Below are 25,297 nucleotides of genomic sequence, written 5' to 3' on the forward strand. Positions count from 1 at the left end.
CTTCCTTCCTCTCTTCACCCCTCCCTTCCTCCCTTGGACTTTGTCCCTAGGGTTTATTGCGCACCTCACACATTCCTTTGCACTGACTGGCTGTGTTTACATTGACATCCTCTTTTCTGTATATGGACCTCGGCACAGCAAACCCAATGGCACAGAAGTATACACAGATGCACAAAGCCCTGGTTCATTTTTTCACACCACAGAATATAAATGCAAGTAAGAGTAGGTAATGTAATAGACATTATAAATAGACACAAAGCTTACTTATGAACGCCATGCTTTATGTCTGAGCATTTTATTATCCCTTGAATCTTTTTCTGCTAATTACACTTGCACATGCTCTCTAAAGGTGGGCATTTTTCATCGACATGTTAGGGGCTGTGGCAAAGCTGTAAGTTCAAATGGAACTCAAACACATTAGAGTACATTATGCCAGTAGAGGTTACAGAGTAAAGTCAAGAGCTGCCAAGCTGTAATAGCGCCCTTAATCATGTACCGCCTGGATCCTTCAGCGAGAAAGCAGGGGAGGTACAGCCCAGATTCATTGATAAATAAATGCAGCCAAGTGGATCTTTTTATAGCTCCAGCAGCCAGAGGACAATATGCAACCATGCGAGCTATGTTTATTTCATTACAAAGAGTAACAGAGAGAACAAGTGGGGAAGGAGGGATAGAACAGGATGAAGGACATCAGCAGCGGTTGCACAGTGAGGGATGACTAAAGACGCAAGAACTGGAGGAAGGCTTAACAGTTTATCTGTCATAAGGTCATCTTTTTCCGCAGCATACACGTCACCCATGCGTTACCTATCTAATGACAGTCAGCACATTCAAATGTCATTGTCAATGCGTTGTATTGTGTAGTGCCACACTCATCCAACCACTCACACGTTGTGCTTTTGAGTAGTGTAAAAACAGAAGTGCAGCTCATGGTGATCTTGCCAAGCCCTGCCCAATCAATTCCAGGTGCTGTGTTGTGCAAGGTGCTCCCAGCCCATCCACCTCTTCACCTAAACCCACCCATATTAGGATGTTGAATCTCCTGCATGACATACAGTACTGTATGCGCGTCACTACTTCCTGTCCCATGCTATTCTTGTAGTCACCTGTCAGTGTGGCTCAATGCATTTTATTACTCATGGAAACAATGCTCATTTGTGGACAAGCCTTACATATTCAGTGGGATGACATTGTAACTGTTGGCTTTAATACTAATCTGCGTTAAAATCCTTATATAGCCAACATTCATGATTTATAGGAGCTTGACTAAACCCAGTATTTATGGGTTAAATTATTTGTTCTGCTCCTTACCTTACCGCTACAGTACTGTATCTATTTGTGTGTGCGTGCTGTGTCTGTCATGCAAGGTCATAGTTAATTGCCAGGAAGATCACAAGGTGTTGCAAATGGATAAATACATTTGTGGAGTGAATCATATTCAACCTTCCTGGCACACATATTCACGTCCAGTAAGGAGCTAGAACCCGCCTCTTCATCAAGCTTTTTTGAAAACTGACATCGATGCCAGTGGCTCTGGAACTGCCCAACAAGGAGTTAACACCTCAGATGGAGAGACATAGTGGAGGGAGGAGTGGGAGGAGAAGGGAAAGAAGGGTGTGAAGGAGAAAAGGAGTGGCTGGCAGCAGGCGCAAAGGAGGTGAGCTCAGGGCTGTGGAATCAGGAACTGTTCTTTCGTCTTTACTCTGCTACACCCCTGCACTACCGCCACCGCAACACCCACACGTCCGCCTGTGCTCTTTACCCATACAACCTCTGCTCCACTTTTGTCCAGATGGAATGTCGACTTTCAACCCACCCCCTCTCTATATTTCTTACCCCCACTTTTCTTGCAAAACATGGGGGGAAGAAAGGGGGAAGCGGCATCCAGTTAGAAGCTGCAGCTTTGTGTGACCTGTGGTCTGCCGCTGAATGTGAATCATGCTTTTATTAAAAGTCACAGACAAAAACCTCTAAATCAGACAAATATACCCTCTGTGCTGTGTGACTTTAGGAGAAGTGCCCCAGTGAGACTAAAAATATCTCTCTGAGCAGCAGAAGGAAAGTCTGATTCCACACGAGGCTTTAATAAAAACCCACAGATTCACAGTGCAGACCTCAGTCTGAATCTAGCGAGGATCTCTCTTGCCTCTCGAGCTGGAATTTGTACTGACAGAGACAAAGAAATATTCACACACAGTCCCACTTGGGACAGATTCCAGTGTTTTTTTGCCGATTTGTGTCAAGGGAAAATGGATTCTGAGTGGGCATTCTGATCTAAAAAAAATCTCACTTCCCAGTTTTGGAGGTGGAAGAAATGTTATGGCTCTGAGATGGAGCCAATTTGTTGTAATGTGTCTGAGTTATGAATGTGGTATCCTGCATATGGTTCAGGGAAAAATGACAACACATCTGTCGGTTATTTATCCTCTTATCGCCGCAACCTCTTACATGAGCTGTGTCAAGTTAGCCTTTCCTCTAAGTTCAAACACTTCAGACATGGCAGGCATGAAGCCCCCATCGGAGTACTTGTCACTATCTATCTTTGGTGGTAAGAGACCATAGACACAGTCTGTTTACTGTTTGCCAAAATGAATCACCAAACATACTGCATGAATAAATGAGAAACAAAACTTTTCAAAGTGTTGGTCGGTCTATGTTTCTGATGAAAAGAAAGAAAAAAGTCATTTGATGGAATGTCTTTTGAAATTAAATTTTTTTTTTCTTTTGAATCAAGTTCAAGGCTTTTTTGGCTCATCGGAAGAGAAAAAGATGGGGCATCAAGAAAGAAAGAAAGAAAGAAAGAAAGAAAGAAAGAAAGAAAGAAAGAAAGAAAGAAAGAAAGAAAGAAAGAAAGACAGACTAGGAAAGAGGACAGCAGCTGGCGCATCTGTCTTCCATTTGGAGTGAGGAGGGAAGGGACTGTTTTCTGCTTACCTGTGCACTCAGCCCAGGAGGGGCAGCAAGGACATTTGTCATAAGGCAGCAGAGTAAATAGTGAGGAAACAAACCACCATCTGTCTAGGCCTATTGATTTTCACATGAAAAGCAAATACATCCATTCTGTTTGCACTGCCTCCCAGTTCTGTCTGCCTGTTGGGCGGGCACAGGGTTTAAGTTTACCTTTCGACATCATGTTCCTTTGATAATCCTTGCATATGACTGAACCTCGAGCCTGATGACTCCCTTTTGTGGGGTGTCACTGACTGAGAAGAGGAGCAAACATGAAGGGCTTGATCTCAAGTGAGTCACTGTACGATACAGAGAGTCTGCGTTGCCACAACGGCGGCAGACTGGTGAGGTGAGCAGATAGCCTCTCAGCTCTTTAAACAATGAACAGTACTGAGAAGCAGTGACATATACATGGCTGACCTAAACAAGGGCAATGACAAAGATGTCAAGGATCCAGCTTCTTGTACTCAGATACCTGAAAATGCAACTCTGTCAATCCTCCAGCCAACACCTCAAAGAGAATGTGTCCACTCACATCTTTGAGATGCTACAAAGGTGGGTTTGGAAGTGGGTTCCAGAAGAAAAGTCAGGAAGAGCAAGATGCAGAGACTGATCCTGAGGAAAAGAACAAGCTTTAATGTCTTGTGTCAGCACCACCTGCCTCCTCTTATGAAATCTCTTCATGTTCCACCCACTGAGTTTCCAATCCTCCATTCTGCCCTTGAACAGACACTAATTCAACCGCCAAATCTTTTCCCAAATGTAAAGACTGGATAAATTCTTTTTACAGTTGCCATGTAAATGTTTATCATTAAATTGGGGGCGTAATGACTTTTTATGAGGTCTGGCTAAGGTTTGTGGGTAGATAGGCTAACAAAGAGAGCCTCGGTGCTCTCTGTGTGTATTATCCTCCCTATTTGGCTTTGATCATTTTGGCATTTTGCTGCAGACACTTTAGATATACAGCTGATGCAACCAAAATGTCATCTCTCTTTTTTGTACAACCACTGGAGAGTGGGCCCTTTTCATTTCGGGGGAAAATTTGAAACAGCTCTAACCTTTCTTCAACAATGCTGCCACTTTACGCTGTGGAATTCCTAATTCGGCGAAAGGCGTTCCAAGGTACCTGCTTTCAGCGTCTCACAGGTCCTCTGAGAGAGTCTGTAGGAAGAGAGAAACGGAATGGAGAGATGTAGTAGCAACTTGTTGACAAGACCAGGATATCAAAAACAATATCCAACACACTCCTAAGGGCACGAGATGTCATGCATCACAAACTGGCAGTTGTTAGCCCATGGATATTTCCACAATATATAACACAGTCATGAACAGTTGATTTTTCAGATTTAGATGTGTATATAACATGTGTTCATATGTTTGTATCGCTATATATTTCTGTCTTTGCTTTGTCCCCATGATCCTGTTCATGTCAATCCACAACTTATCATGGGAGAAAAACCCTAACCCAAGCAACACTCCGCCACCCCCTGCCTCCCGGCACCCCACCCCCTCAAAATGGCTTCCACTGCATCATAGACCCTAACCATGTGCCATCACCGTATTTGTCGTTACATTCTTGTTCCCGTTCTCTAATCATCACAAAGTCTAATGAGATGAGTCTGAGTATTACCATGGGGACCATTTGTTAATATTTCATTTCAAAATTTGTTTAACCCAGTCTTTTGTCATTTTTGTCCTCCTTTTCTTCTCTCCTCCCTTTACATCCCCCATCTCTGCCTCTCACGGTCCCCTGCTCCCTCCCCTCCCTCTCTCCACATTCCTTGGCGAGTGGGTGGAAAGTTCAATGGGGATGTGGGATCCCAGAAGGGCAGGGGGGGCTGTTGGGTGGGTGGATGACTGGGGGTTGCCTCATACAAGAGCACAGTATGTGTGCAAAACCTTCTTATCCACCAATCTAGTCTTCAGCCTTCAACCTACTCAACTTTGCCACAAGTAAGCAGCAGCCCACTGCTTCTGCAAAGTGCCCTCAATGGAGGTGAATGCTTGGTGGTGTAGTGCTGGTGTAGAAGGGTGAAAGGTCCAAAATAAACCCAAGGATAGATTATACTTGAAAGACTGATATTCTCTGAGTTCACAACATATAAAACTTCATAGTGTGTGCTCATGGAGGCATCTGTTTTCTGTTACACTACACTTGAACTGTGGTGGCTCACCCTCACCACCTTTTCTTTCCTAGTTCAAGACCGAGACAACAGTTAGTGAGAGAAGGACCTCTGCTGGTTATGTCTCTATACTACAATCTTAATGACATAAAAGACCAAATGAGTGTCATCTTTGTTGTCTGCGCCCTGAGTTTGACTGTAATAGTAGGTTAAAAATGTGTAAAACAATGTACATTACGATTATCAGTATTATACTATGATATTCTATATATCTATATTATCTTGATTGAGAATTTATTGATTATATATTAATAAGATACATTTGGCAGACAGATAGTGATGGATTTTTTTTAGAATTTTTTCTTTTCTTTTTTGCTTTTCTAATTGTAACTGTTGATTTTTTTCACTTGACAAACTTCACAATCCCAAAGTGAAAGTTTGAGACAGTTTGAAGTCCCATCACCTTGCACAATCTTCCTCTAGTGACAAACCCCATCACTTTTGTGTGTTTGGCATTCCCAACCCATTTCTCACGCTGTTTACCTTCAGTTTTGTCTTATCAGTGTTTCGCTGCAAGCAAACAAACTGGTTTTAGAAGCAGCTTTGGTCCGTGGGCTGCGAGTGTAGGAGACATGCAGGAAGTGGTGGGCGACCAGCAAACTGTATTTCCCCTTCCTGTCTATGTCCTCTCTCCCTGCCTGCCTGCCTCAGCCTGCCTGCCCTTTGGCTATTAATGTAACTCTAAGCTACCCACCACACACCCACGTGGCCATTGGGAGCTGCTGTGCAACAGAAATCTCAGACGTACACGGACACACACACATACATGCACAAAAAACAAACACGCATGCAGACCCAGCAGCAGATGCCAAGTGATATCAGTGTAAATAATTAGAAACCAAACCAACGGGCAACATATTAGGTTGCAAAGTGTACAGAACAGTATGTGCCCTCATGGCAGGCTCTTGAATTAATGCATTAGTTCCTGCTTCTCCTTCATACCTTGGGGTACAAACATAACAGACAGCAGGGTGCCGTTAGGTGTCAATCACCTAATTGGCATGTCAGTCACAGCCAAGGAGGTTATGTACAGTGCACATGCACAGTAGGGTATTATCAACAATGTGATAACAAGGTTCCCCTTCCTTTAAGGAGCTACAAATGCCCCAAACATGTACAACACACACTCCTGGTCACACAAAGTTTGAAATGACTGGTCATTTGTGTTTGCTATTTTTGCCTCCCTCCTTTGAGTGGGCCTGATATTTCTGAAAGTGGACTCAAAGGTGGGACGGTGAATTTTGCACTTGAGCACTCTCAGTCTCTACGTCGTTTTTTTCTTTTTGCCCAATTCATCACTTACACACGTGGCACAGCCTACACACACACACACACCCATCATCAATGTTCCCATTGCAGCCCCCCGGTCATCCAGCTTATGTGTGAGAACAGAGAGAACACACGCTGGCATGAATCACAGTGAATCATGCTGCCCAAATAGCACCCAAAGAGAGGTGTTGCATTTAACCAGGACACAGCCTATTTATAATGGCCTGGGCGTGCACACTCTCATTATGGGCCATGGAGGATGCTGACAATGGACAGGCAGATGAGAGGTTAGTGAGGTAGCGACTCCTTTTAAATGTCACCAGCTATGTATCTTCTCATCTGCAGGCTCTTGAGGATACAGCCTGTCTGAGTACGATACTTAGAGCAAGGTGAATGAACTAGAATAAAGGGGGAGACAAAGTCTATTAAACAACACAGTAATTTGTAGATGAGGAGGGAATAGAGACCACATAAGAAACAAAAGAGATTTTTCTTTTATTTCCAGATTAGTCAGCTTTGGAATGAAGGGCTCTGAGGTTTTAACTGCACATAGTCGAGTCAGCTTGCTTGATTGATAAAACATGCAAAACTGATAAATGTAAACACTGAATCTGACCAGTACAAAGTTTCTGAAGCTTAAACATGACAGCAGAGTTGAACTCATATGCAGATCGTTGCCTGATAAGCTAGTTAAAGTCTAATTAGTGTTACACATAGCTGGAAAAATAAATAAACATAATTATCATATCAAATACTCTAGCTGTTAGGGGGAGATGATACTGTAGACTAATTTGACAAACACTTTGTTCTTTTGTTTTCTTTGGGCTTATTTGCTTTCCCCGCGTGCCAATCATGCTCAGTGCATCACATTAGTGCAGAGTTGGAAAGTGCAGACTCATCAATCCACGGCAAGCCAGAACTGAAATTACACAATGTCTGATCTCGACAGCAACCACATTGTCAAATACGGTAGAAACAGCTTTGAGCAGAAATCAGTGCCGGAGCAATGACATTAAGCGTATTGCTTAGATATTGATTGAGAGGAACCAAATACCTGATGTGAATCTGCGTATCCACAACACCCACATTACAAATAAGCAAATGCTTATAAGAACCCAGTGACAAAATGATGACGGTGGAGCAAAAAAAAGAAAAAGTGAAAAAAATAAAACACAGTTAAATTTAGTCTTTCTTCTGTTTCAGTGGAAGCGGGAGAGGAGAAGAAAGGAGGGGCCATTTCATTATAAGCCAACATGTAGGCTCATGCCGCATGGTTTTACCTAACCAGTCGTTGTCATGGTAGCAGCTTGTCATGTTGTCTGCGTCTCACCTTGAGTGAATGGAGACCTGCGGGACGTGTGCCCTTCACTAGGAGGATGCTAGGGGGCAGGGATGGGTGGGGGAGCTGTAAGGGGGCGTAGTAGAAGTGTGTCAGCCCTATGAGCAGCTGGAGACTGTGTGCATGTGTGTGTATATGGGTCCGCTTTAATGGGAAATGACATGGGATGTTGGCGTCCTGAGGACCACGTTGTCACCACAGGGACAAAATCAACAACAAGAGTCAATCAGCTGCTCCTCCTTCTGAAAACTACACCTTACTTAGTGGCCAAGTGGACAATTCCACTGTTCCTGTGCTTATCACTCAGTTTTTCATTGGCTTGTTTTTTGTACTCTCAGGCCTCGGCCTGCAGACTGTAAACACTGATTTTCCTTTTAAGAATTATTTACTTGCTAGAAATAATCTTTAAAGTAAGAAAAACATGCATTCGCATGACATGGAAACTGGAAGAATCCACAAAGCCTGTCTCTTGCTGTATGACTGTTTAAGAGGCTTTGGGTCTGTTGATTTTCTGAACACATCATGTATTTGGCCTTGGCAAACAGCTATCTAAAATCAATCTAATTATTATTCCTCAGAGTTCAATTTACACATCTGGATAATGTGTATTATCAACCGGTAAGTGTGATTTTGTTTGTTTTATTCCACATAGCACCACTGATTAGATGGTCTAATAAAAACATCAGATGTTGCAGTTCTTGGCTGAGATTTAGCATCCTATAAAACAAAGATATGGTTAAACTGTGTGATATTTCCTGTTGATAAATCCATAAACTTTGTATGTAGGATGAGTTGTGCCCATTTACAGTTTTTTCTGACTACCGGTGTGTCTCTGTATTCCCACTCTGCATGTCTGCTGAAGAGTTGGACATCTTGCTTTCCGCTTTGCCTCCTGAAGTTGTACGTGTCTCTCGAGTGTTTCCGGAATGAGATAGCTGTGTGGATATGTTTGTGTGTGTGTACGTGTGTGTCTCTACAAGTTTTAGCCTGCTGAGGGGGTGATGAGGGTAGAGGAAGAGAGGCACGGCAGGTTTCCATGACAACAACGTTTTATTTGCTCTCGTCAGTGGCGTTGGTGGAGGACACAGACAGACAGGAGGAGAGATAGATAAACAGATAGGTGAACTGATGAACGGATAGATAGATAGATAGATAGATAGATAGATAGATAGATAGATAGATAGATAGATAGATAGATAGATAGATAGATAGATAGATAGATAGATAGATAGATAGATAGATAGATAGATAGATAGATAGATAGATAGATAGATAGATAGATAGATAGATAGATAGATAGATAGATAGATAGATAGATAGATAGATAGATAGATAGATAGGACAGACAAAGAGAGACTGAGTCTGGCACATTTATTAGGAAAAGACAGACTTGTGGGCTGGGGTGCATGAGCAGGCGGGGGTGGAAGAAGGCAACTGAGTTGTGTGCTGGCTTGTTTGCTTTGTCTTGAACACAGCATCTCTTTGTATACACCCCTCCCTTGCTGCAAGACAAGTAACCGGCAACTTGCTTGCTGTCATCCATAAATTCCAAAGAACTCAAGAAACAAGCACACTTCTTAAAAACACACGGAACAAGTGCAGACGCTCCCCATGGGTGGGGAGGTTGGATTCAAGAGTGTCTGTATTCGTGCATGTTTGAGGTGTAAGCAGTTAACCACCAACAAAAATGTATTTACCAGTCTTGCGACATCATTATAGTAAGTTAAGATAGTGATGACGAGATGGAAAAAGGGGCACGAAGTGAAGGCTTAAAGACCTGCTTCTGAAACTTGATCTTGTCTAGTTTGATGCTGAAGCCACATGAATCTGACGCCCACCTTAAGCCGTCGAGTCAGATAGCCCCAAAAACACTGTCACTTTGCATCTGCAACATATAGAAAACTGACACGCATCAAATTTCAATTGCAAAGAATTTCACACACAGGAGTGCACTTAACTGATGAAAAGTTTGCAAAAAAGAGATCACCTCTTCCAAGGCACACTGAGATGTCGAACAAGCACAAGCTCATTTTATCTGCAAAATAGTTATTTCACCCTACCTCCTTGGCCTCATTCTTTATGCTGAGCCACATGAATCTTTCACCCACCTCTTAAAGTGAAGTCAGCAGGCCTAAAGACCATAGAGTTGTTATTCATCTGCAGAACACACAATCAAAGAGCACAAAATCACAAAAAAGCACAGAAATGTACAATGTGTAGCACTGAATTCATTTTTTATTACTCTGTTGCTCAAAGCACCATTTTATTCTCTCTGCAACAATTTGTGCTGAGAGAATAAAATAGTTTTTGCACGCGTGTGTGCATGTGACAACTGTGCACGTGCACACATACATGTACTCTGGTAGACTGTCTATCTGTGTGGGGAATGACTCACCTCCTCCACCTGGAGTATAGCCAAGTCTTTCTCGCCTCCTCCCCCTTCATCTGTGTGAGCCCTTCACTTCACTCACTCCGACTTCACTATGGAAGCATTTCAATCATTCAAATTAGCTGTAATCACAGCCAAAAGCATAGAGTGGGAATGGCAGCACGTCACTCTGCACACTTGAGAACACTTAATGCATTGATTTTATATTGAGCATGCTGTGTTTCAAAAGGGGAGCCAGGGAGGAAATAAATAAGCTATCCAGGCCAAGCCTTTTTTTTTTTCCACGCATGCTTCTGAGACAAAAGATGGAAGCTGGGATGAGAGGCCGGCTTTATAATGAGCAGCTCTAAGGCTCCTTTCAGTCTTCAGGACCGACATGTGAGAAGAGCGGCATCGGTAGCACCAGCTGCAGTCTTCCCATAATGACACAAATTATTGGCTCGTTAATGGGAAGCTTAGCCTTGAGTGTTCAGCTTGCAACACCATTCTAGAGGAGAGGGGAACACAGGATCAATCCCTGCCTCCTTGGATGTGCTGTATGACATGGGATGCATCTAAAGGACATCTCATCCACATCGCAACCACTGTCTCTCCTGTCTCTTACTAATCCATACTGGCCCCTGGAGATTCATATTAGGAGACTCCTACGCTTGCCCCTCCCACACCCTCTCACTCCTCCACACACCACCCCCAGAACCACTATCTGTCCACCTCCACAGTCGGCTTGTGAACAAACCCAGAATAACAATGTGATCTTGCTTCTTAAAGGCACACAGGCAGCCTTTTGCATCATTGTTACCAAATTCACATGATGCTCATGACATTCATCTTGAATATAATCCATCTGCTCACATTAACATCTCATGGGCGCAATCTCTAGAACTTAAGGACTTTAATGTGCATTTCATATTTAATATACAGTAAAACAAATGAACATCTGGGACAATCAAAGGCCTGCATCATTACCACAATCAAGAACTGATGCTTTGAACTACCAAATCTCTGCAAAGCTCCAGCTCTGGAATAGCAATCAGCATCAAACAGAGTCAAGTGCAGGACACAGCATGTATAGGATGCAGTCAATGAACCTCTCAGGGAGGGTACTGGCCCATGCTTCAACTTGCACAAGGAAGTCTGCAGTAGGTTTGCTTAGAGTGCCCCCTTCAGTCAAATCATTGAAAATTACTTAAGAAAAATAAGAATTTTATATTTGGCTAAAAATACTGAAGCAACGACATTCATAGTTTGGAACACTTCCTTAAAGTCTCATTCCAAATCTTTAACTAACTGACAAATTACCTGAATGACTGATAGTGTCTTCTTCTCTAGTTGACTGAATCAGATAAAAGATCCAAACTAGAAAAATAAAAAGAGCATCAGATAAAAATCTTTTTGAATTCAATTTTTTTTCTTTTGATTAGTATAAACACATGTCTTCAATATATTCTAGCTCAACAAGTTTGTTTTGTAGCCTCTCACCTGACTAAAGTTGTCAGCGAAGGCCTGCCACAGTGGAAAACTGTGGTGATGCACAGGAAGCCATGAGGTGTGCTTGTGTAGGAGTTACTGAGGTAGAAAAAGGGTAGTTGAGAAGCTTGACTGCTTACTGCAGCACTATCTGCTTCTATTTTTAGGCTGACTGTGGTCTTAACTTTCTAATGTTAATTGCTGACACCAGGCGTATTTTGTTTGCAGTCCAGGATCACAGTTTCAGAGAAGCAACTGCACGACTGTATTTATGCCAAGTGGTCTGCAGCGTGCTTGCGGTAAACAGTAACTCCTCTTCATGTTGCCCTACTGTAGAATGTTTTTGACGGTGTTAGTGTGCTTTAAAAACGTATGGACTGCAAATAGCATTTTTGCTATTTTGTTGCCTTGCCATTTGGAATAAAAATGGATTTTTTTAAAGGTTTGAATCAATTATTCAGTGTAGCATTCCGCTCTGAAGAGGCATCCTTACAATAGCAGTCTGCAACTGATTCTGAATCAGACTGAGGTCTAGGCTTTGTCTAGGCCTTAAACCAATCAAGTGTTGCTTTTGCAGCACACTTTGAGGTATTATACTAAGAGATCCTTGGCTAAATTCACTGGAACACTGAAACTGAACACTGATTTTCCCTGGAATTTGGCTGTAATTAAAACCATCCATCATGCTTTCTGGCCAGGCCATGTGAATTAACACATCTTCACAGTAAGATGCTGCCACCAACATGCTTCACAATAGGGATGGTGCTGTTGGTGGGATGGGAGGTGCTCAGTTTTCACTATATGCAACATTTTACCTTATGAGCTCAGTTTTAGGTTAAGAACCACATGTTTTAGGGACAGAATTTTGTCTCTGAACTGTTTTAAGATCTCACTGGTTTTCATCATGCTTCTAAAAAAAATTGTAAGAATAGAAGGGAAGTAAATACATTTTCAATGCACCATACTTTTCTGAATGAAGGTTTGAGCTCATTATTGTTTTCTCGTTACATTCCCTTCATTATTGTGCTTGGAAGCTTCCGCTCTGAATATCAGTGATTTGTGATCTCTGCTGCAAATCTACAATAACTCACACGACTTTGCAAGTTGTGGGCTGCAGCAGGTTCCTTTCAGGGATTCCATCAAGATTCACATAGTGCCATCTTGAGGACTAAAGTAGGATTGCATCAATTTTTATTTGCCTCAGAATTTTGGGGCAGTATAAGAATCATTTTTGCAATGACAGCAAAGATACACTTCTTGGTCAGAGAGCATTTCAGCATTGTTCTCATACAATTCTCAGACAAAAGACCTCGAGCAGAACTAATCAAGACATCTGCAAAGAAAGTGTCAACTTGATTGTACAAGTGAAAGTGGAACTTATTTGCTTCCTGCACACTTAAGGAACACAGACGAGGCTTTTAGACCATTTATTTAAGTAAACCTACTAACATCTCAATATAATATTCTAAAATTACTGAAGGAAAGTTTTGCCACATAAGAACAGACAAAAAAATTCACGGCCCGGCTCTACCAGCTGGATTTAACTCAGCAAATGATCCAGACTTGCTTCAGCTGCTCAGGTCTAGGTTCAGCAACATTAACTGATAACTGAATATAGTGAATGACTATGTTTTTAGATCAATAGATTTCTTTATTTCCTGATGATATAAATATATTCAAGATGACAATGCCTGGATTCATTGTCCTCAAATTGTATAAGAGTGGCAGCATGATTATTATTATTATTATTATTATTATTATTATTATTATTATTATTATTATTATTATCATTATTATTATTATTATTATTATTATTATTATTATTATTATTATTATTATTATTATTATTAATATAACAGACTTTACTCAAGTCTAACTCTCTCATGTCTTAGAAAAGTTGGCAGAGACAGTGGAAATTTGCAGGAGTGTTACAGAGGGGGTTCCACCCTGGAAAGTCACACAAAAGAACTAAGTTGGAGTCCTTTTGGACCAAATCTTTTTCCCTATCCCTTATAAGCAGCACAGGATTAGACTTTAATACAGGTGGGATCACGTTGCCTGAACACTGCCCTACACAAAATAACAGCTGACGTAAAAGGTTCAAATCTAGCAGTTTCTGCACCTGACATGCAGACAAACATTGGGCTGAGCTGCAGTTGTATCACGGTCAGAATTTTGATTTGGCCCTTCAGAAACACTAACTGCATTCCTCTGTAATAATATTTGATAATAACCTTTATTTAACCGTAGCCTTGAATGGACAAACCCTACTCTGGCCAAAGAGATACTTTGAATTTTTAGAATGAAGTATTCCAAATTGTTTGGAAATGGCCTTACAAACCTTCCCAGATTGATGGACAGATCATGTCTTTCCTTCTTGGCATTGTGTTAACACAGACTTGAATGTTTAAGACCAGCAAACTACAAAAGCTTCTGGTTTTAAAGAGGCGTTGACACTTGTTGACGATCAATTAATTAAGTACATTTGATTAGAGCCACCTGGCTGCTGATACACTTCTTAATCCTATGGAAGCAGTCAGGGTGTATTTAGGGCTTCCTTATAATTTTCTGATTTTAGCTTCTTTTTTTTATTCTTGAAATTATAATGCGTTGTAATATATCATGCGTCGTTGTTCATCTGAAGCTGTATTTACCCAGTTATTGATTATTATCTAATTACCTACTGCTTTCTCTTTTAGTTGACTGTAGCTAAAGTTGCTTATATAGCATCTCCACCCACAATGTGTACCTAAACGAAAAGTCCTCGAGCTCTGCCCGATCTGCATGAGAAAACTCAAAATTAAATCCATCCATCCAGCCATTACATAATAATGAAACATTAGGATTACGCAATGTTTTTATAAATGAGTGCATCACATTCAAATTATGCTTCAACATAACACTTTACTACTCCACCATGAAGAAAGATGAAGAAAATATATGATTTCAAATTAAAACCAAGGCTTGGATGAGAATGATGCTCCCCTCAGATTCCAAAGTTCAAAGTCCTTGATTTATTTATGTAATATAAGTCAGTCTGGGCACATGAAGAATTCAGGGCAGAAAGCAGAGGAGCCAGCTTATTCAATTTGAATACAAACCAAAATGAGACATTTTCAAACGGGTTTTTAGTTTTTGTGTGTGTAAATATATGAGCAGTGTGCTTGTAGCCTGGAGAATATGCTCCATGAATGACATCATCAGCGTATTAATCCAAATCTACCACATGGTGGCGCTAAAGACAAGATGATACTGCACCAACTTCTAAATGAGTTTCCATCCATGGCCGCTGATGTGTCCAGGCCACAGTGATTGACTGTAAAGCCAGATGGCGTCTTAGATTTTTCTAACCTCGTTAAGAAATTGAACTTGTACAACAGCTGCACAGCAGATAAAAATAAAATCTCAAACACTGTGTACAGATGGTTCTCTGTGTAAAGAAAAAAATAAAGCATAGTTTTACATCAAAAAGTTCAAAAAGATATTTTGAATACTTTAAAGTAAATTAAATTGACTACTATTAAGAGTATACTTCAGGTAAGGCAAGGTCGCATGCTTATTAAATGTTTATCTTATATTTCTATTCAATTTCTTCTCCGTATGATAAAGAAATTGCTGTAATACATGTTGATAGCAGGCTTTACTGTGCATGTGTGTATAATTCTGTTTAGCACAGTGACTAATGTTTCAAATCATCAGCAGGCTTATTCTGTTATTTTGACATTTTTCTTAGTATTCTGACAGTACAACGTGGTCTTTCATTTAATCCATTATAATGCCAGTGGTTTAAGCATGTTTTATCTTGCACGTGTCAAATAAAATGTCTTTTCTTGTTTAAATGCTGTGCACCAGTCACACTAAGCCAGTTACAAAAACACATTGTTTCTGAGTTTGCTAGATTTTATTTCATTACTTCCTAAGCTGCACATTAGGGACGTATCTAATGCATGTGTGCATTTGTTCAAAAAAATTCTATTTGATCGTTGTCAGTGAAGAATAAAAACTTCCGCTGCACTGAGAAATGCCAAAGTATGTCACTTTACGAACTGAACCAAGTCACATCTCAGTTATCACATCTCTATTCTAAATTCAAATATTGTGATTTCTCCGGTGTAACATGCAGCTCAGTAGTGTGTCATAATGCCATCGATCCACTTTCTGTTGTCCGGTATCTTGGTGTACGTATAGAGATGGTAAGGTGTTCGACTGAATTCTGCAGACACCACCCCATACACCTTTCCATCCTCACAGACTAATGGACCACCGGAGTCTCCCTGAAAGTACATGCACAGTATGCGGTGACTGTATTAAGTCAACAGTGATGTAAATACTTGTTAGTACAAAAAAAAAAAAATGACCTACCTTACGCGGCCCATTCTCACCCTTCGTGCAGTACTTGTCCTCAGGACACTGCTCATCATCAATCAGGGTTACATTGACTTCCATGAGTGTGACAGACATCATTGTATTCTCTTTCTGTGCTTGTCCCCAGCCAGAAACTATACATGATTTTGGCACAAAGTCACCACACTGGTCTGCAAGCATAACTGGTTTCACATTGTTGTTTAATTCTACCCTGGAGTTTAACTGAAAGAACAAAGGGAGAGAGAAGCTATATTTAAAAACTTTAGTATGTGCAGTATTTAGTTTGTTTGATCGGAGCATAGAAAAAGTGACAGTTTAAAAAAATCATTTTATTTTACTTTCAGCAGCATCATGTCGTTTGTCAAGTTGACGTTTTGCGTATAATTCGGATGTATAAAAGCTTGTTCCACGGAAATATTCTGTCTTTTTTCATCTTTGTTGAGGAAATTCTGAACCCCGAGGATAGCATTGTATGACCTGAAATAAAAAAAACAAAAAAGACAAAGAAAATAAAAAGCCAAAAACTTACATGGGAGCAAAGAAATGTCTTTCTCCTGTAGGACTAAACGAAATAAGTATTTATGTAATCGTCACAGTTCTGGACCCCATCATGTATACATATTTATTGTGTGTTTAACTGACTTGGCTTTGCAATGGGCAGCAGTCATCACAAAATCTTTACTGAGAAGGATTCCACCGCAGTGTTTTGTACGATAATTATGAGTTATACACTCCAGGAGCACCATGTAAGGCCTGCTGTGTGGCACAACCTCGTGGCCTCCAAAGATTTCCCCTGTATGAACTGAGAGAAGTTTTTCTTGTCAAATGCTGATTTAACAATGAGAGGATCATTTATTGAAATGAGGCATAATAAAGGTGTATGCAAATGTTAAGCAAACATCCAAGTATATTCAAAACTCAAAAAGGAAAAAAAAAAAAAAAAGGAAATAAAAGTAACATACAATGTATCATAAATGTTACTGACACCCATTCCAATGAGAGCTCATAGGGGAAGGTAACTTTAAACACTAAGAAATACAATATAACAACAGTCGAATATAAATCATTCAGATGTCAAGAAAGAAATTCACCTTGACCATGAAGCATCAGCACAAGCATCAGTACGGCCAGGTTGCAGTGGAGAAACATGCTGAGATCAGCTGAGCTTCTGAGGAGCAGTGGCAAACAGTGACTGACGTCTTCACTCTTTATATACTTCCTTGTACTAGAGCCAGAAGGAAGTGTTTGTGTCATTTGCATATGCAAATTAAGTGGCTTCAAACCGCATTGACAAGGAGGATGTCTGTATCATGTCCAGAACCTGGCAAATGTTAGACTTTTTCCACATAACTCTTCATCAGATTTAGTTTAGCTCAAATAATGTAAACTCCACTTTTTTGAAGACCACCATGTCATTTGAATAACTGTACACACCATGGAAATTGTTGGCTTTTTCAGGATGTTTAAGCAGATACCTCGTCTGTCTTTCAAAATAAAAGCACGTAAAATAGATTTTTTTTTTTTTGTGGTGATTTCTGTCGTTCACATCTTCAAATCTTAATTGTTCAAATCTTAATAGTTACATAGAAAAAGTAGGTACATTCCCATATTTAATACACCTTCAATACAAAACATTTTAGTTAGTGGTCCCAGATAAGGTACTAATGACTAGACTGTCCTTAACAAGTCAGAAGTGAACCTTGTCTTATTAAACCTTTTATTGCTATTATTTCTCGGACCTGGTGTTCCTCTTATTATGAAGGTGTGTAGTGTCATCATGAATAGGTTTAAAGATAACTCAAAAGGTCTAAAAGGTTGTGAATGCATAAGCACATGGCAAAGGATTTCTAAAGAAATGATGTCTGTTATGTAAAATAAAATATCCAACAGACTTATCCAGAAGTTTAGTAGATTTTAGATATCAGATTATCCCAGATCTACCAATAGAGATATACTAGGGGGGAAAAATAGAAAAGAAAAACAATTTTGTAACATGTAAGCAAAGAACAGATATTTTGGAGTAATGTGCGTTAAGTGGAAGAATCAAAGACAAAGGTGCTTGGCCACAGTAACAGCATTACTTTAGGAGGGAAACCTCATACTCACTGGAGGCGTTTGTGGTTTGGTGTTGGTTCCCTGCCCGGGGTAGGACCGAGCAGCTTGTTTATTCATTCAGGTACCTTTTATTCATATAACACCACGTTACAACAGAGGTCATCTTCAGCAGCTTTACATAGAAAGGATACAAGTTCAAGTTCATTCATGCGAGTTCCATCTAATCTAGACAAATGCGTTTAGTCAAATTTCACTACATATGAAAGGCCTAAACATAGAAAGCACAGATCAGATCTTCACTCCCATTCAGGCCCCAGCAGAACCTGACTCGGGGAGGGGGGGTTTTCTGCCATGGCCTGTTAAGGGATGAGAGGCCAGGACAGAGACATACCCAAACACAGAAACACCAGGCCAGGGATATCTGCTGTGGAAATGAAGAAAAAAAAACAAAAGCCCACAAGCTAATACACCAATGATTGCCAAAAAAACGTGATTATGGGCTTCTCAGTTTTTAAGCACAGATAAGAATTCCACTAACACTTGGAAAGAGAATATGATATAGCAGTTGAAAGAAAATATTTTGTAACCTGAGGACTTCTGCATGAAAGATCTTACAGCAGTGGGACAGCTGTGCACCCTTAGCTTCTGAGGCTAACAGAGTCACTTAGGTTTTACAAAGACTATCAATAGACCTATTAACATTTTTGTTCAATAAAGAAAATGCAAGTTTTCCTTTTAGCTGCATTTAGCTATACATTATGAGCTTTATTCATTAGGCACTGTGTCATGAGGCAAGCATTGCAAAAATGAGCGATGCATGCATCCTAATGAATTTGTGCCTCTAAAATCATCAGGAACTAATTAAATTGCTCAACAATGGTCCAGGTAGGGAAATACTTTATGAACAACTTAATGAAAGAATGTACATTATTATTATTACATTATTATTAATCATACTGCTCTGAGAGCGGACATAATGATCACCTTGACTCACTTTTAGCTGACTAAGCCTCAATGTGTATCTGATTAGAATCTGGGTGAAGTTTTGGCTGTGAGAAACGTTGCACAAGACTTCTTCTGCAGACATCCATTGATGAAGAGATTGAGATGGTGTACAACTCTTGTGGTACTTAGTTCCGTCATCATATCTGATAAAAACAGGAAAATAAATACAAGCAGCTATCACAAGGCAGCATCTGAAAAAGTAGGAATAGAGAGAGCAAGTGCAACAGACCATCAGAATGTAAGTTAGCAACATGACCAGGTTCCAAGTTGTCCATTTAACTGTTTATAATGGAAAAAAGATGCAATAATGATGCCTGATGGGATTTGATTAGCTTAATTTTACGCTGATTGGTACTTTTAATAAAAAAAAATTTAAAAAAAGACCTGTTAAAGAAGTTACATGTCTCAATTTACACTTTGGTGTTTGGGTTTTAGGAATAGTTGATAACATTATACAAAACCCTGCATTGGTGTGCTGTAGGTCATGTAACATAACAACATAATATTTCTCATATTACTAAATTCAAACCCCTTTGCCTTTGCATGCTGATATATATCACTTGCATTCGACTTAATAAACCAAGTTTATGTTCCAGTCTCTTCAGTGACTCTTCGATACTACGCAACCAGTCAAAGGCACTGGAAGTTACTGTCCAAAAATACTAAAGAAATTATGAAAAAAAAGAAACAGATTTGTCAGTCTATTAAAATATGTCTGCACTTACCTCAGTAGTGACCCCTGTTGGGACATCTGTAGTGCCCATGATGTGCTTTTGTACTTTTTTGAAAAAAGTTAAACAGGTTTCATACCAAACCAATGAGCTTTTATGCAGTGCCGTTGTAAGAGCTCAACATACACTGTGTAACTTTGTAGATAACTGCAATTTTGTCATCTAAGCTGTAGTTGAACTATCAGCATTTGGTCGCACAGCAAGGTGTTGACCTCTTTTTGTGATAATTTAACAACAACTGCTATGAGGGTTCAGTATACCCACTTTGTATTCTTTCTCTGTTTTATCATTGGTTCATCTGTTTGTAATGTGAATTTTAATACGTTATTTTGTCTGCACTTGTCTTTTGCCATCACTCGAGGCTGTTTTTGGTCCAAGTTTTCTCTATTTCATTTCATTACACACAAGTTATTTTTGTGGTGCAGTTTAGGTTCAGTTAAAAACTGAGGCCTGCGTCTGTGTTCGGTGTCACGTACAATTAAAATGCCTTCATCCTGCTCGCAAATCAACAGAATCCCCAGATAATTATCAGGAACCACATCCTCTGCCTGACTCGTAGCATTCTGGGTTAACACACTTTTTTTCATTCTTCGAGCTCTGCGCTTGAGAGCGAGCGCTCGTTTGTTGAAGTGAAATGATGTAAAGTTAAAGGTTTCTAAGATGACCTAATTTCTATGCAACAATATTGAATGAGAACTGAAAGAGATCAAGTTCCCCTTAAATAACACAGTGCTCAAAGTTTACTTCCTTCAGCTACTTTAAGTCACTGTGTTGCAGCATCTCTGTCCTTAATGTGGCCTTCTGCAATCGCTCAGGAAGACTGAGGTCAGTTAGAAATTTTCAGCTCCGGACCCTGAAACCTTATTTGCTATTTGTTGAAATAAATCTTATCATGTGCAATGATGAAATATTGTTAAGAGCGTTTTGATGTATTTGAGCTGAATCAGAGCACGTAGTACCTTCCTGTATACTGCAGCATTCATGCTGTGGCTTATAGCAACAGGAAAACCATTTATAGCTGACTTTTTTTTTCCATCTCCATTTCACACAGACCATGTTTCACAATCATGATTATTAAACAGAAGTAGATTTTTTTTCCATCAGTCTGTAGAGCTTTAACACATTTTTTTTTCTCAAAGTTTATCAGGTGTTTTCATCTCCCATTTCACCCATCTGAGGACAAGAAAACAAGTACAACTACATTGTGCAAAGCAAAGCGTTTTATGACCCCAGAGAAAGAGGTTGCAAAACATATCATTCAAATCAAGCCCTGCAGTTCTGACAGTATGTGATAAAAGGCTCACATTTCTCACACAACCTGCTTATGAAAAATGTGACTTCACACTTCTGTTCTGAATGTGAGTCTAAAGGGCAGAACTTATAGAAGAAAAAAGCATAATTGGGGGAAACTTACTGTATGAACCGTGTGTGAACTGGAAGTATAGTTCTCACATTTCTAACTTTCTTCCCTGATGAATATTTCAGCTGTTAACAGTGCAGCTAAGAACAATGGGATGGAGCGTGAGGTGCAGATACATCAAGTATTTGGAGAACATTCAGAAGACAGTCAAGAAATAATTAGCTCCTCTTTCTGACCAGAAAGTTCAGTCATCCATCCAGGGTCAACCACAGGGCCTCTGCACAGCAGGACATTTGGGATCTGAAGTAGGTTTGTTTGTGACATATGATCTTCCATCTGACTGACCACTTACTCTTTCTTCAACTTTTTTTAATTACTGAGGTTGTGAAGGCGTTGGCAGTGTACTGGACTGCATTATATCTGCCAGTTCTCTCAACAATTAGCTCGCTTCATGCAACTTCATAGTATCGGCAGTACATCGGCAGAAACTAAGAAAAATACAAGAGCTTCTTATGTGTAAAATTCCTTATTTTGTTTATTTTCATGATCATGCTTGGCTATGGTGTTTGTTTGGTTTGTGGGTCTTTGGTGGGGTTGAGCAGGTTTTCCAGGAAGCCCGGGGAGGAGTCTGGCTCAGCTCCTGAACTTGCACCTGCTTTCCATCTGCGCTTGTCAAAGACGCCTTCATAAGGATCTGCAGGAGCAACCAGTCTTTGCCAGATTGTTCTCAGTGCTACAGTGGGAACAATCTGGCTGACTTCTGCAGTTAGTTCCTACTGAAACTCTCTATGTACCCAATTTATTCTCTTGTGCTCCCAGTGTCTGTTACTCCCTTGCTTGTTGCACTCTGGATTTCCAAGCTAAAGAATTTAGCTCTTCACTGTGGATTCTGAGACTCCTGCCTGCTCACCATCTGCCTGCTCACCATCTGCCTGCTCACCACCTGCCTGCTCACCCCACCGTTGACTCAGTACCTTCTTCACCACAGCCAGCACCCTCCCCTCCGGTCTGGAAACCCTCACAGATTCGGTAAGGAAAACTCTCATCATCTCTTGGGCAGTTACTCTCTCTCTCTCTCTGACTCACGCTCACCATCTTCCTCTCCTCTCAGAGGAACCTGTTCACCTGGATCCACTCATCAGCTCTTCGCTGCAGCCTCCCTTTAAATAAACCTCGTCTTTTACTGAAAATCAAAGTCTCCTCTTGGGTCCAATTTGTGAGTCAGTCCAGTTCTTGCTGCAACAAAAATTAAATCAAACCGTTACAAGAAAGAATGTAAATTTCTAAAGTCACAAGCGCTATGAGGGCTATAAGGCTCATACAAGTGTTGTGAAATCAGAGCAGACGTCAAGTCTATCATTTACCAAGCCAACAAGTCCTCAAAAGAAAAAATGAGGGGTGTTTTAATGGTGCAGTTGAGTACAGCGCTTTCTGCCATCACCTTCATGAGGCAGTAATATTTATTTGGTTCAATTAGGAAACAATCTTGGCATGAGAAAAAATTCATTTTAAAATGTAGCTCTCGCCATCATGGAGGAAGCCATTCATATGCTTCACATGCAGTTGTTCTCAAAACCACAAGAATTCCCACATTATTTGAATGTAATCATGGTCCATATCTACCTAGATGAGCGTATGACTCATGGGGATGTATTTGGGAGGACCATCTCTGAATTTTTTATGCAGGATATAATTGGATTATATCAACACTTCAAAGAATTATGATTTGGTTGTGAAAAAGTGAAATTATAAAGAAGACAAGAACGTAAGAAAACTGATTTCTCTTTTCAGTAAAAACAAAATCCTACTCATTGTTATTAACATAATTATGTTCAGCAACATCTGTTTAGTTTTATTATCTTCGTGGTTTTATGGATGGTCAACTCCAACTTCCACCCAGTGTAGTGCATACAAAGGGTGAACCTGAGAGAGATTCATAAGACATCTGGACATAAAGATAAATTTGAATCCAACGTCCCAAATTAGCTGTTTCATTACACTTTCGTCATTTGTGATAAAAACAGAAATGTGCTTAAACGATTTGCATCTGTATCTGTTAACATCTGGCTGTTGAAAAAGAGGAAACAGCCTGATATGGTGTAAATTACAAATATCTCTTCCTCTAATCATGAACTAAGATAAGCTAATCACAGGACAACAAAGTGGTAAATGGAATGGTTTAACCTAGAATACTCAACCTTGCTTACATATAAAAACTTAAAACGTTTGCTCATTTAACTTATTGAACAATAAGAAGCCAGTGACAGGGTTGCAAAGCATCTAAAGTTGAACAGCTCATACTATGTGCATTGTGCTTAAAATTACAAATGCTGGTATCTAGATTTGTTCGTACACATATGTGTTGTATCACATATGTAAAGGCAGGTCATTTATACTTGCTATCACGAGCCCACAGAATAATAAGGTTGCTGGTTGTCACACCCCACCTGTTAGACATCAATGCATGCACACTTTGATCCTCACAAAAACTAAAATAATTGTTGAATTCATTTTAAAAACCACCTAATAAAATCAGATGAGCCCATGTCGATACTTTGAAGAATTGATTATTTAAAAAAACAAAAACAAGTTGCAACTCTGGCTTCAAGAAGTGTTTTGAATCTCCTGATATATGTACACACAATCTCCACAAGGAGGCAGTGTGGTCCTTTATTTAAAGATTCAGTAGGACAAAAGAGAATTCAAATGAACTTAAATCAAATATGGATTTAACAAAACAAATGTTAAGTCCCACAGCAGCATACTGTTGGTGTTATAAGTGCTGTTACACAGGAGTCTTTTTCAGTGAATAAAGGAGATTTTTTCTTCACAGCACACTATATTTATCTGGTAAAGAAGACCTTTTTTGTTCTAAACGGAGTCACAGATGTTGGACCAGATGCAGAAACTTGAGTTAAGGCTAATAAAGGAGAGGACAGTTGCATCTCTGATCTCTAGAGGTAAATAGTAAACACTGTCTTTAAGAGGAACTGGTGCAGTCTTTTATGTAAAGTGAGTTCCTGCTGAAAAATGAAGAGTGCACAATCACTGAAAGTTTCCAGTTTGAAGATGTGGTGCAAAACAAAGTTAGAAAATCCTTTTTCCTTTTCCTTTTGTCCAACACGAAAGCATATCAGAATGATAATAGTCCTACACATGTCACTACCATTAACAATATTTTTCGTTTGTTGAAGTTCATGCTTTAAAGTCCAATTTTCAAGTAGTTGAGTGCATCATCCAGACGTTAAGTAACAAAAGTAAAATGATGTAACTCATATTGACATATTCTCAGTCTACCAACTTTATTTTATTGTATATTGTTTAATTTACAATGAAATGTGTTTAGAATAAGTTTGTAAATCTGTAAATAAGTTTAAATCTGAAGTGCAGCAACAAGGATTTCTTAACAGTCATCATATCATCATTCAAGTTAAATCTATCTGAAGCTGTTCAATATAACACAAATCAGGGCTTTCAGAATTTTAATAAAGGTTTCTTTTGCAACTGAAACTTGCACAAATACTTCAAGTGTTTATCGTATCATTTTAGATTACATAGCTGAGGGGGACACGTTTATCTTTAATCCAATGACTGGTAGCTTTAGATAAACCTGTAACCCCTGTGATTTTTACCTATGAAAGGAGCCCCACATACAGATGTACTTTTCAAGAGAAACCAAAAGCGTAACTCAGCTGCTGCAATTCTGCTTCCTGACTCACAGTAAGGTAATCGCTCTTTGAGGCTACCGCTTTGTAAAACGACTTCTGATCTGGAATTGGCACCTTGCTTCATATTACCACTGTGTCCTTTATCCGACATAAATGAAATTCAAAACTTTTGTTTTTGCACATCGCTTTCAGTTTTGTGTATCTGGTCATGAGTTGCTCACTCGTGTGTAACGTATGCTGGAATATTTAACCGTGTTCATGTTAAACACACATTTTATCGATACCATCTCCTTGTTTAAGTATCAAAAGTCACTTAATTAGAAAATTTAACTATAAATTGTTATTTTAGATGCTAGTATAAATGGGACATGAAGTACATCTTCTGTTGCCGCATTGAAGTGATACTTGGATTAATTCTTTTATTAAATTACTTGTGACCTTACACTGAAATCCTGTGCTAATGGACAGGTGCTGTAATCACAAAAGTGCAATTACAGGTCTTTTAGACAACAAACCT

At 39.7% G+C, this 25,297-nt stretch overlaps 1 protein-coding gene across 1 annotated transcript; it reads right to left on the reverse strand.

The window, feature by feature from the left end:
• Positions 1-15,705: 15,705 nt before the first annotated feature.
• Positions 15,706-17,136, reverse strand: LOC140311333 (granzyme G-like). The gene is made up of 5 exons (XM_072388715.1): positions 17,053-17,136; positions 16,604-16,763; positions 16,300-16,438; positions 15,959-16,183; positions 15,706-15,870 (listed from the first exon to the last, which is right to left on the reverse strand). The coding sequence occupies exons 1-5, from the start codon at positions 17,108-17,110 to the stop codon at positions 15,721-15,723; spliced, it is 732 nt and encodes a 243-aa protein (XP_072244816.1). The 5' UTR covers positions 17,111-17,136; the 3' UTR covers positions 15,706-15,720.
• Positions 17,137-25,297: the final 8,161 nt, after the last annotated feature.

Source organism: Leuresthes tenuis, unplaced genomic scaffold (assembly GCF_036924035.1).
Source record: "Leuresthes tenuis unplaced genomic scaffold, fLeuTen1.0.hap1 SCAF_7, whole genome shotgun sequence".
In the NCBI taxonomy this organism is placed as follows: domain Eukaryota; kingdom Metazoa; phylum Chordata; class Actinopteri; order Atheriniformes; family Atherinopsidae; genus Leuresthes; species Leuresthes tenuis.

Excerpts from the sequence above, each read along its gene's own strand:
- LOC140311333 (XM_072388715.1), bottom strand. The coding sequence starts at position 17,110 with ATGTTTCTCCACTGCAACCTGGCCGTACTGATGCTTGTGCTGATGCTT. Across the intron at positions 16,439-16,603 it reads GCTGCCCATTGCAAAGCCAA|GTCATACAATGCTATCCTCG; the intron begins GTCAGTTAAACA and ends TTTTTATTTCAG. Across the intron at positions 16,184-16,299 it reads ACGACATGATGCTGCTGAAA|TTAAACTCCAGGGTAGAATT; the intron begins GTAAAATAAAAT and ends TTGTTCTTTCAG.